We start from the raw sequence: 12,664 nt of genomic DNA on the forward strand, positions 1-12,664 counted from the left end.
CATGTCGATGAAGTTCGACGGTGCTTTGGCCGCCAGCCGCGAGCTTGCGCGCCGGGGAGGCACCGCCTGATGCGTGGAGCGCCCACGGCTCGCCGGGGCAGAAGCTTTGTCCCTGGGACGTCGTTGGTAGGTGATGATGGCCTTGGTAGATGTGCCCCGCAACTCAGCTGGAGCAGCAGTGTCGTTGGGCTCTTCTTGAATGGCGCTTATTGAGCCATTTAGCATTGGCGCCTGGAGAGCTTGGACATGGCGAAGCAGGACCTGCACCCGGCCGCCGAAGAGGAGGGCAGCAGCCATCAAAGCTGCTGCGTGGCGACGTGCTGCGCCGTGACCACCTCTGATCCCCGACGACAGGGGGTCAAAAGGGAGGCTTCCATGGGCCTCGGAACGTGGCAGCCGTGGGTACATGGCGCTGAAGTAGTTCGGCTGCGGTCGGCTCTGTTGAATCGAGCTGAAAGGGCCTGGTGGTCCTAGGCTGGGCCCAGGTGATGGAGGCGACGGCGGTCCGAAGAAGGGCGAGAGCTCCCCCCTGCTGTTCAGTTGGAACTCACGTGGCCACACTCTGATGGGCATGATCCTGGCGACCGCCCCGTCACGGCCAGCACCGTTCCTGGCGGAAATCCGCAGCTCGAGGGGCAGCTCGAGGCGGTCATTGAGCTCCAGTAGCAGCCTCAGGGGACCGAAGTGCTCGCCCGAGAGGCAGAGGGGGTCAATTTCCGCGACAGCAGCGAAGGCACGGAAACATTCCCGGATCTTGTCCTCGTACCAGTGTTCCAGGGGGAAGTCCACGACGGCCACAAAGGCAAGCCAGGTGGGCACCCTGAAGAACCTGTTGGCCGTCTCGTGCGGCTTCTGCAGAAAAACACATGTATCTAAAATTAGTAAATTTAATGTGTTGATGCGGATTTGTGAAAACACATGCATTTCTCAGTCACATAGATAAGGAAACAAACCACATCATTTATTTTATTTTTCAAATATAAAAACGTTACAGTGAAGCTAGTATAGCACCAGCACGACATGCGATCATCTGGTCCTAGATTCTTTTCTGCGTCACGTGTGGAGCAGTCAGTAGGGGGTAGTTAGACGCGTGGTGTGCATCTGGTGGGCAGATTCTGGTGTTTCGTAGGACAGGCGGGATATTGTGTGGGTGTTGCCTGACGTGGAGGCAAATAATTGGGTAGGTGGATACCCTTTGGTTCCCTGGGCCCCACTTGATTGATGCTTTCGTCTTCTCCATGATACCGCACCGCACTGAAAAATTTTGTAAAAGAAAATTTTCTTCATATAAAGATAATGCCGACTTTGTCTGCTAGGAATAGAGAAAAGGCGTTTATGCAGAAAACCGTATGCGCGCTGTTGCTCTCGCTCTAGCGAGAGGCCACGTCATCGGGCATGAGGTTGACACGATCTTTTAGCGGCATGCGGACCGTCTCCTTGTGTGCCGTGCAGCTGTGCTGAAAATGACGGTATCTTGAATGCAAAGGTGCCTGAATATGGTGAGGATGCGCAGGACCATCATCGTATAGGCTTCTTTATTTGATCTGTCAAAGGACATACGAATCCTTAACAAGAATTAGTAGTATCTTTTTTTTTTCCTTTGCGAAACATTGTGCATAAACAAACACTGTGTACGTACATTTAGCCTATGATACACGGCTGCTAGCGTAGGCAAATTAAGCCAGCTCTATCCGAAAAGAGTAAGAACAGATATATAAGATTAAAGATTGACGGAGCCAGCATAAACGTCTTGTTGACAGATATTGCCATTCATTACTAAAAAGATTGCATCGTAAAATTCTAACTAGATCCAAGAAAAGCTTAAGTTTTTTTTTCTTTACTGTTCTCGGACATGGCAACAAAACTTTACTTGGAAGTTGAAACTCAAAGGGCTTTTTTTTTACCGTTCTCGGACATGGCAAGAAAACTACTTGGAAGTTGAAACTCTGAGGGCTTTCCTTCTATGCATCCATATTGGAAGCATTTTCCAATTTTTACCTCATGTACATGTAATATAATCTTGTAAGATTCCGATCTACTCCTACATGACTAGAAATATAGTGGCAGTTGCGTAGGTGGGGGCTAACCATAATAACCCCAAGGCCTTTCACGAGGCGAAAAGCCGAGCTACTGATTGAGGTTCTACTGTTTGCTGCTTTTCCTCTAGCTCAAGAGACGACAATCGAGTTCGGGGCACTGGTGATACGTTGCTATACTTGAGATGCAACATCAACTTTGATTGAGCCACTGGCGAAAACGAAGAGGTGAAGAACGACAACCATACAATTGGCAAAGTAGGGTCGATCCGCTTAATAAAGTACATTCCAATAGATAACTTCTTACCAATTTCATTCATATGTATTTGCCAAATTATGAGTCATATAAATTTACTATGCATCTAGATACCTAGCGAATCATAAAAAGAAACGGAAAGAGTATGTTTAGATATATATAAAACCTATACATCTAAAAAAAATAAATCAACTTACAGTTAAAATTTCAGCAGAAGACTCAACCAGATTCACTCGTTAAATAATAAGCAATTTAAAGTATGCATGTCACAATTTGGATATGCATGAGCATGAGGTCTGAGCTACAGTAAGTCTCCAATTCTGGGCTTAGAACTTTCTGCTGAACATGATGATCAATCACACGGCATGCCAAAAAAAAAGGTGGCAATCAAACAGCCACGGAATGGCTTACCAAAAAAAGCAATGGAATATACAATATTGAAAATTCCTACATACCACCGCTCTTTTGTTTTTAATTATAATAACATTGCCTACTGTTTATTGACATATATCTGATGTTACACAGGTCACTAATTTCTTTACAACAAGGGTTGGGTCACGCCATAGCTCCCCGTGTGGTGAAGCCAATACATAATACATGCGTTGCATACAAGAATGGCCAAGCACAATGCATGATATAATCACACAAAAATCGCATTTGCTGGGGCACAAATTTGCTCTTGTTTAACTATGTAGCCTACAGAAGTTGGGCACTGCCAAATGGGTTGTGTTGTTGATGGCCATTGTTCGCTACTGGGAATGCCCCGAAGCCAGAATCCAGAAAGGGATTGTTTGTTGCAGGACCCATGCTCATCTGTGGCTGCATAGGTGGTCCAAAGGGATTTGGTTGCATCATCGTTGGGATCTGCGGATGCTGCTGAGACATGGCAGCCATTTGAACTGATGGTGGGGGAGCAACTTGGTTTGACATGGCGAAAGGATCATTTGTCATGAATGGATTAGGTGCTGCTGAACCATACAGCTGTTGCTGTTGCCTCTGCCTGTAGGCCCCGTCATCATAAAGGCTGTCCAAAATGAGCTTGTCGAATCCACCACCCTGTAAAATGAGGCCAGAAGTTTATTTTGATTGAACAAATTGTCAAATTGTATGAAATGTCATTGCTATGATTCAATGCTTAGCCTGCTAAACTGGCTAAATTGAATTCTAGAATACCAATCAATTGGTTCAAGTGCTCAAGGTCAAGGTATACTACTCTTCTATTTCAAATTGTAAAGTCGATTTAGCTTTTCTAGAGTGCATAGTAAAAACTATGTACCTTGAAAAGCCAAAACAACTTATAATTTGGAATGGAGGGACCATTTCACAAGATGCACATGGTCAGCCAAACATGCAATTAATGGCATTGGCATCATGCAGTCTAGAGCTACTCATTATGGGTGCAACACAAGGCATAAGACTTGTTCATGTTTATCTTCACAAACGCTGTAGTGCAGACAAGGGGCAAGGGGAGCTGCTCATTATGTTTATCTTCAGCCATGAATCCATAACACTGATCCGAACATATCATGCAGTTAGGCACTCCACACTCTTCAAATAAGGGAGAACGAAAGTAAGACTAAAAATGCCCTATGATGGTCATATGTAAGATATGCAAGGCTGCGTATGATGTATGGGCCACAGCAATACTGAGAGTACATCAAACGATGTGGTCTTGATCCAAGGAACAACCTAGCACAGGGCATGAATTGTCTCCAGAACATATGCCTACAGAAATGTTGCAACAAAGTTTTGACCAAAATGTATGGATTTACTTATAGGATGACCGAAAGATCATACGAAATAGTGCTGATGATGTGGGGGACATGTGAATATAACAGCTGTGACATATTCAGATGCCATAGCATTTCAACATGCAATGGAAACATAAACACATCATAAAAACTGATATGAAGGTTATAACGAAACAAACCAATTGACCAACAGAAGAAGATGAAGTTGTGTTGCTCGGTGCGGTAACAAGGGCAAGTTCCCATCCTGTAGCATCAAACCCCTTATCTTGAAATGCAGTGTTACTAGTTGTTGAAGCACCATCTGATAAAGATGCAAAAAGAATCGACCGCTTAATGAAAGATCCTTTACAGGTACTTAACATGTGCTAGGAATTCAGAAGTAACATACTACCTGTTGGAACAATAGCCAAGGCAAGTGCATTGCTTTCTTCTATAGCTGATACAGCAGGATTTGGATCGTCTAAGCCCTATGAGCAAACAAAAAATCAGATTGTAGAAACAAGCACATAAGGTTTAGACCATAATATTAATGTGTTATTTTACCCACCAGTAAGTCACCAGTATCGGCCACCTCAGTCTTGGGAGGAGATGAAACAACTTCAGTAACTGGTGGTACCGGAACAGGTTCTTCAACTGGTGCCTTCTCCTCTTCAACAGGAGCAGGCTCAGGAATTTCCTCTGATTCTTCAGGTTTGTATGTAAGAAGAAGCCTCTCAGGAAGTTCCTGATGAACATGAAATTTAAGTTTAGTAATAGAAGCAAATGGAATAATTAGTTGAAGTTTAGTATAGAAGCAAATGGAATAATTAGTTGGTGTGTAGACCTATAATTGAAACAAGAGAATGAAGGAAAACTGGTGAATAAATTATGAAGGTTTAAGCCAGAGCAATGTGTGCTTGAATCAAGCTATATATTTTCACTTTAAACAAGAAAAAAGTATTTTTAATCACAAGCAAGTTAGGGTAGGATAGACTGCAAGATAGCAAATCCAACAATTGAGTACACATTAACAGAAATTTTATACTAATGGTATCACCCAATCACTAACCAGGGGTTCCCGAACTGGGACCATGCGTGGAGCCTCCTTCACATACTCCTCCATAGTTGCAAGAAATGTTTGTGGTGGCTGAGAATTTCACCTCATAAGATGTCACAACATAATCCAGTGCAAATAGTCAAGACTAGACAGACAGTACAGGTCCTCACCTCCCTCAGAGTGGGAAACTGAAAATTCCTAGCTAGTTCTAAACCCCGGCAATTCTCGTAGAAATCAGACAGACTCCCAGCCTGAAATGTGTCAAATAACCTAAATAAGAGCAACGAAAACACAGTGTTTTGATCTTTTTAGAATCTTGTAATACTTCAATGATCATCCTCTTCTGGACTCAGGTGTTACCTGTTGGCCAGCTCTTCTGTAGATTTCAAGAGCTTTAAGTGCTTCATGTCTTGGCATCTCAAAGAACTAGACAAAACGAAAACCAACATAAGTGCACATTGTGAGCCATGCGCAAGAATATATTTCCACATGAAAACTAGCCTTACCTTATCAACAAGGTTGATAATTCCGTCATTTATTGCACAATAAATTTTAAAGCTTTCTTTTAGCACCTGTGCAAAATATAGCCACAATATGAGGTCACATCAACTATTAAGGCATGAAACAAATGTAGAATAGATCATACTATTATTTACTATTTAGTAATTCAATGACAGTTCCAAGCAGGAAAAAATAGGGGCATAATTCAATTACTTGTATAAGGTAGATTACTTTCACATATCAATGAATAATAATATAACACAAGCTTTCATGGATGCTTCAGAAACAACCAACAAGGAGCATCGAAGGAAATATTTCCCAGCAGTAGGCATAGGTAATTTCAGGAAATACTTTCTTACCGTCGTATCAAAGATATGATGCTAATAAAAAACAATATAAATTGTATGCACTATAGTTATAGCAGAAAAAGTTGCTCTATTTTCAGTTTTCCACCAACATCATTTTGATAGGTTGAACTTGAAGAGACAAGGCTGACATATTTGTTTAAAAATCAGAATTATATAAGTTGAAAATAAATACTGCTTTCCTAGCCTAAAACAGCAGGCATGTCACTACACCACAAATAAATCGAAACAAAGATCAGAGCTTACCAAAGCTAGAGCGTATTGCACCAAGTAGTTACTATTTGCAGCTCCTTCAGGCTACAGAGGGGGGGACAAAGTTATGTTATGTTGTAAAAGAAAGAAAACAAAACAAATGATAAGGAGCTAGCCGACTAGATAGCCAAAAGTTAAAAGAGATAATCACCCGACATCCAACAAGACGGTATAGTAACTGCTGCAATGCTGGCAGCTGCTCTAACAGATCCTGTGAATCCAACTCTCTTGTTCTACTGTGACCCTGATGGCAAAAAGAGAATTACTTGATGAATTAATTAGTATAAACTGGAATTGGTACTGGAATTAAACACAGTTGCAATCCTCAAATCTAATCATTTGCAGGCTTGAAGTAACAAACTGAGATGAAATGTTTCAAACCTTTTCAGGACCTTGACCTTGTTTGGACAAACGCTCAGCTTCGACATCATATTTCAGAACTCTGAAGCATTCCAACCTTTCCTCCAAAAACAAACCATATGTGCGCACCCAGGCAGAACAATCCCAAGCTGCACAGAACTCGGTATCAGAAAAAGGAAATCATAAGGTGATAAGCAGGGTAGGAGCAATTTTCTACCAAGCCAGAAATTCTAACCAATTGGACTGGAGTCATCCTTAAAGTTTGAAAGTTGCAGAATCCGTCCCCTTTGTGTAAAGTTAAGAAGCTCTTCTCGAAATGTAGGATCGCCCTCGCGAAGAAGTCTATGGATTACTACAAGTGTTTTCAGAGCAACCTACATGTCACAAAATATAGATAAAATCAATTACCAGCAGATGAAATAAGAGAAGAATTTTAAGATTGTCTCGTAACTGCAACATTTAGCTTTGCTAATCATTCACGAAGAACCTTGAATGGCAATACTAGTTAGTAGTTACTATCAAAAGAGAACCAATCATTTTCAAACAATTATCACAAGAATTACATAACCTAGATCCAAAAGGTTTAATGCATAACACAATGCAACTATTGACTTCCTTCCAAGCCTCAATTAACATAATTCAGGAAACTACAAACAATCGATCTACTAATCTAGTATACAATGAAACACTACCAAATGAAACAAGGCATTGCAACTTCTGCTATCCACTTATAAATCTTTGATAAGAACATACCAGAAATAGTGCAGGTAACATTTCAAGTCACATATTTTCATCTCAAATCATACGAAATATTAACTCAACTAGGGTATCAACCATAAGTAAGATTTTTTTTCTCTAGAACACACAGGAGATTTGTGTATCTTTGTTTTAGAGATGAGAGAAAGAAACCTCCCATACAACACAACCCTCATATCTCACTGGAGAATAAGCAGGGGACGACTTATAAAAGACTAGAAGAATCACAAACACCTGAAACAGAAAATCAAGGAATGACACTAGCCCGGACTAAGCAGGTTAGTCCTAGCCCCTGGCCTATGCCCAATTCCTTAAGCTTTCTAGCTCCAGCCAAGGCCCCAAATTCTCATCTCCTCCATATAAAATACAGATAGGCCATTGAGAGAGGGAGGAAGCACCATCAAAGAAACTTGTTTCTGTGAATCCATCATATCCAAGCACCTAAAATGACAGCGCAGTTATGCTAGCCTTATCAATATTCTGGCTAGCTTTTCTCCAACAATCAGCGAACCTCACTCCATAGTGCTAGACGATCAACAAGCAGCATATTGTGTGTTGCAATGTTATTTGAATCAAGTAAATTGTTCACGCTGACTCAACCAATGCTCAGCATTTTAGTTAAATCAAGGGTTTGTTCATGCTTATAAACAACTCAACAGAAATTCCACATCTCATCAGGGAAATATATCATCCATAATATGATGACATACTAATGTGCAGCATGTTCGCAAAAGGGAAATCCAATTAAAAATCCACCTAAAAACAATTAAATCTCGAGAGTAAGCAGAACAAGAAAAATTTTCATGTGAGCATAGAACTTACAATCCAGTTGCGGGTCTTGGCAAGACGGCGGGCAAGCGCGTGGATGCAGTAGGCGACATCCGCCCGAGGCCTGGCGATGGACGTGGCCGCAACAACCTCTGCAACACCACCACACACCAATCAACCATCATCAAACACTGCACGAAACCTAAAAGCACACACGCCCTTCCCTCCTTCAGAGCCTCCCCTCCCCCCTTAGCCTCCCCCTCACCACTCAGAGACACGATCTAATTCCGCCCACCCCCATAAACACTAAATTAGGCCCAAGCCTAAATACGCGGGTATAAAAATGAATCAACGCACTGCGCAGGTGTCGCTCCTTGGGCGGGCACTCCACGTGGTTAGTAGCCTTCACGATCGCCACATCCAGATCCTACAAAAGCGAGCAAAACACCGATCAAAACCCGCAGATCCGAGGCTGCTCCCGCGCCCCAGCACACCCCCTGCTCGCCTAGCAGGCGGAGAGACTAGGGTTTGGAGCAACCGCCCAAACTTAGGTCGGGAAAAAAATCACGGGAAAATCGGGGGGAAGAGGGCGCCGGATCGAGCCGCACCTTGAAGTCCGAGTTGAGATTGGCGAGGCTAACGGTGGTGGTGTCCTTGATGGCGCCGTAGGCCTTGCGCCAGCTCTGCATCGACGCCATTTCCTGGGCGCCCCGCTTCGTCCTCCTCGCCGCTATTCTCCTCTATCAGGCGGGCCTTCTGGTTCCGGGGGACGCGTATGCGTATGATTCGGGTTTTTTCTATTTCCTCCTCAGGGCGGTTTTGCTGGCGTGTAAAATTCCGCCGGCGGGAGGAGTAAAAATGAACAAGGCCAGGCTGCTTTTTGTGAAGTTTTTTTTTTTCGTACGAGAAGGGTGCGTCTAGAGTGACGACTTCCCTCTCGTGGTTTACGAGCGGAAGGTTCGAGGCTTCGAGAAAAGGCTGCGTCCCGAGAAGATGCCTTACATTTTGCAATGAACCCCTTCGACCTAGGAGAAATGTGTTTTCGGTTATGTATGGGTTTTCATGGTAAATAAGAGGAAGTAGAGACATCGTTTAATGATGAAAGTGTGGTCTATCTTTGACCTGTGTAAAGGTCAAAGGACAGATGGTGCAGAATGCAGATAAGTAGGAGTAAACCTGATGGTGGATTGTTGTCGCTCTCTTCATATTAGATAGAAAAGGTGTACATGTGACAAAGAAACAATTATTCAATAAATAGACTATGGCGTTGTTTAGTTCATCCCGAAATCCAAAAAGTTTTCAAGATTCCCTGTCACATCGAATCTTACGGCACATGCATGAAGCATTAAATATAGACGAAAACAAAAATTAATCACACAGTTTGACTGTAAATTACGAGACAAATCTTTTGACTCTAGTTAGTCTATGATTGAACAATATTTACCACAAACAAACGAAAGTGCTACAGTTCCGAAAACTTTTCAGTTTTCGGAACTAAACAAGGCCTATGTAGTATCGGTTAGTAATCAGTTCTTTTTATCATTCTTGATGTTATATTTCGCCTACATAAACAAAGTTTTTATGTGGATAGTTTATAGCTAACTAAGATATGTTATTTGGAGAATCCCTGATGTGTTAGATAATATAATAATGTTTTCATTATTGACAAAAACTCAACTACATGCAAGAACACTCTTTTATTCAAATACACGACTTCAACTACATTAATTAGTACCGGAGGAGATGTGAGAATTAAGGTACGCATGCTATAGTAGGCAATAGACAAACTCAAGGTATGGTAGTGGCCCCACCTTGACATAACAAGTACTCCTCCATTGACATTTATGGTACAGTTTTCTATGTATATTTTAGCGTAAATATGATATATATGACCATTTAATAACTAGCTAAGTTCATCACTAGAGATGTTGTTATGTTGTACACTAGTGCATTTTCTCTTCGTTGGCAAGGAACGCGGTCGTGGTGCCATGGCATTAGGCAAGGGTAACACTACACTATTTAAGGGGTGCAAATATATCCCTCAAAAGTATATAAATATAGTGTTTATTTTACCATACATACACCCTGAATATAAATTTATGCATCCATAAGCCAAATATATTTGAATATCGTTTTAACTTTGTCGTTGCATTACACCATGCAAAGAGACCGTCACCTCTATACCCATTTAGTCATAGTTAAAGTGACCTTTTAAACTTTGGTCACCGTAGCTATGCCTTGACCAACTAATAGAGTATGAAAAGATAGAACTAGTCCTAACGTAGATGCACACATATAATTTTTTTAAAATGAATAGTTGACTTTAGATAACACAATCATAGAAATAGTGTTTTTCACAATGAATTAGCTTTAAATGGCTTATCAGCTACCGAAACCATTAGCCGAGCATGTCGTCAGTTATTATCTGTGATGAGGAGGTACAGTTAACTACAGTTATGATGTACTCATATACTTATCAGCGTGACAATTTCAGTATGTATGCTACTAACAAATACACGAATGAATTCACAGAACTGAAGGGTCTCGCGTGAAGAACGTATTTCATGCGACATGCGTCACGCTTCTCTCTGCCTTTCGGTTGCTCGCTTCGTTGTCACTTGTCAGGCACTCTCCCGCGTCGGACAACGAAACGATGCTGGACTGTGGACCCCTTTTCTACCATGGAAAAAAAAAGGAGGGGGGGGGGGGGGGGGGGGCGGGGACGATTCGTTTCAGTGATGTTTTCTGCCCATGACCATGATTAGCTGTTTGCCTTCGGTCTGGAAATTCTGAATTCCAAAGAAAAAAGATGAACAACCTGAACGACGACATGATTAGTTTCTAGCCGTTCCAAAGTGACCATTGCGCGTTGATAAATGAAGACAGGATGGCCCGAGAATTTGACACCACTTGACCACTGACCACTGCCATTATTGATTTCTGTTGTACCCAATCATTGCTTGGATTCACTAGGTTTTAGGCAGCCATGAATGATGAATCTATGGTTGTTGCTAACTTGACATCTGGTAGTACCTCTCCTGCAACAATCGTACTAACTCCTTTTGGATGCAGTTCGGTGGTTGGCAGTTAGGGTTTACCGTTAATTTTATCCTGATGATATTCCTTTTTAACAAGGAGACCCAATCCCATTCTAATTTCTTTAAAAGAAGAAGAAGATTGATTCATTTATCTGTGCTAATGTATAGTACCCGGAGAAGCCACAACAAACCTGTCAAGGGCGTGTTTAGTTCCTCAACGAAAAAATGTCGTGACACTGTAACACTTTCGTTTGTTTGTGTTAATTATTATCCAACTATGGACTAACTATGCTCAAAAGATTCGTCTCATAAATTTTGATTAAATTGTGCAATTAGTTTTTATTTTTATTTTTATTTAATATTTCATGCATGCGTTTAAAAATTGGATATGACGGGAAATCTTGAAAATTTTTAAGTTCTAGGTGGAAGTAAACGAGACTAAAAAAACAATATGAAGCGTGTTCATCAACATTGCGTGAAGAGAGAAGGCACAAGTGTTTTGGATATGAACTGGTACTAGCATGTATGGACTGTTTCCCCAAGGAATGGCAGGCATATGGCCCCACATGTTGACATGCCATGTCGACATGTTCTGGAATCTGGACCAGGCTATGCCCCATGACCTCGCCGTCCATGGCGGTTTGGCGGATGGTACAGCAAAGAGGGCCCGTTCTGACCGTGTGGTGCTTTGAGCTGTCCCCTTCCAGTCTTCACGCTGCTTTCGGTGGGCTTTAACTTGGGTTTTGTTTAGATCTAAACTTTTTAGATTTGAGTACTCTATTATTTTTATTTGTATTTAGTAATTATTATTTAACCATAGACTAATTAGATTTAAAAGATTCGTCTCGCAAATTATAGGTAAATTATTTAATTACTTATTTTTTATCTATATTTAATGCTCCATACATACTGAAAGATCCGATGTGATGGGGATTTTAAATTTTTTTTGGATTTTTGGTGTAACTAAACAAGGTCTTGGTTTATTATTATACAGTACTGTATTAGTACTACTTGACAGGATCCTCTGCACTCTTCAACTCTACGCTACGTTGCTCACAATTCAAGAACCTTCAGAGAACAGGCATGCAAAATGTTCAAGTTGGGGATTATTCTCACTACCCGCGTGCCGTGGCCTCAGATCAATGTGATCCACCGGTAAACTACCATCTGATAAATAAGGCCATAGTACTCAGATACGTAAATGCAGCTCCCAGCCAAGTCAGTCGTTGGCACCCTGGGAAACTGGCAAAGACGAGGACCGTGGTCCACGAAGGACCACTTGGGTAAAATGCAATGACAATGCAACAACAGAAAGGAAAGGCCGGCCAAATGGTACAGTTCAAAGACTTCTCCCAAGTCACCCAACTGACCAACTCCAACCAACTGCCCCATAAACTTCATTAATCAGCCATCACGAGCTGTAGTGTTTGCCACAGTTCAAAAGATCGCTGTCCCAATCATGGCGCCACGGCACAAATGATGACCTGTCATGGAATCTTATACACCACATATGACACGATCACACGAGGGAGGCTCTTATTCCAG

At 41.9% G+C, this 12,664-nt stretch overlaps 1 protein-coding gene across 1 annotated transcript; it reads right to left on the reverse strand.

Moving 5' to 3' along the window:
• On the reverse strand, positions 2,700-9,018 carry LOC8069010 (putative clathrin assembly protein At2g01600). The gene is made up of 15 exons (XM_002441424.2): positions 8,690-9,018; positions 8,439-8,508; positions 8,136-8,233; positions 6,793-6,931; positions 6,579-6,706; positions 6,349-6,441; positions 6,192-6,242; positions 5,586-5,651; positions 5,440-5,505; positions 5,250-5,330; positions 5,092-5,169; positions 4,591-4,767; positions 4,435-4,510; positions 4,223-4,344; positions 2,700-3,348 (listed from the first exon to the last, which is right to left on the reverse strand). The coding sequence occupies exons 1-15, from the start codon at positions 8,777-8,779 to the stop codon at positions 2,989-2,991; spliced, it is 1,695 nt and encodes a 564-aa protein (XP_002441469.1). The 5' UTR covers positions 8,780-9,018; the 3' UTR covers positions 2,700-2,988.

The sequence above is a fragment of the Sorghum bicolor genome, chromosome 9, assembly GCF_000003195.3.
Source record: "Sorghum bicolor cultivar BTx623 chromosome 9, Sorghum_bicolor_NCBIv3, whole genome shotgun sequence".
Lineage (NCBI taxonomy): Eukaryota > Viridiplantae > Streptophyta > Magnoliopsida > Poales > Poaceae > Sorghum > Sorghum bicolor.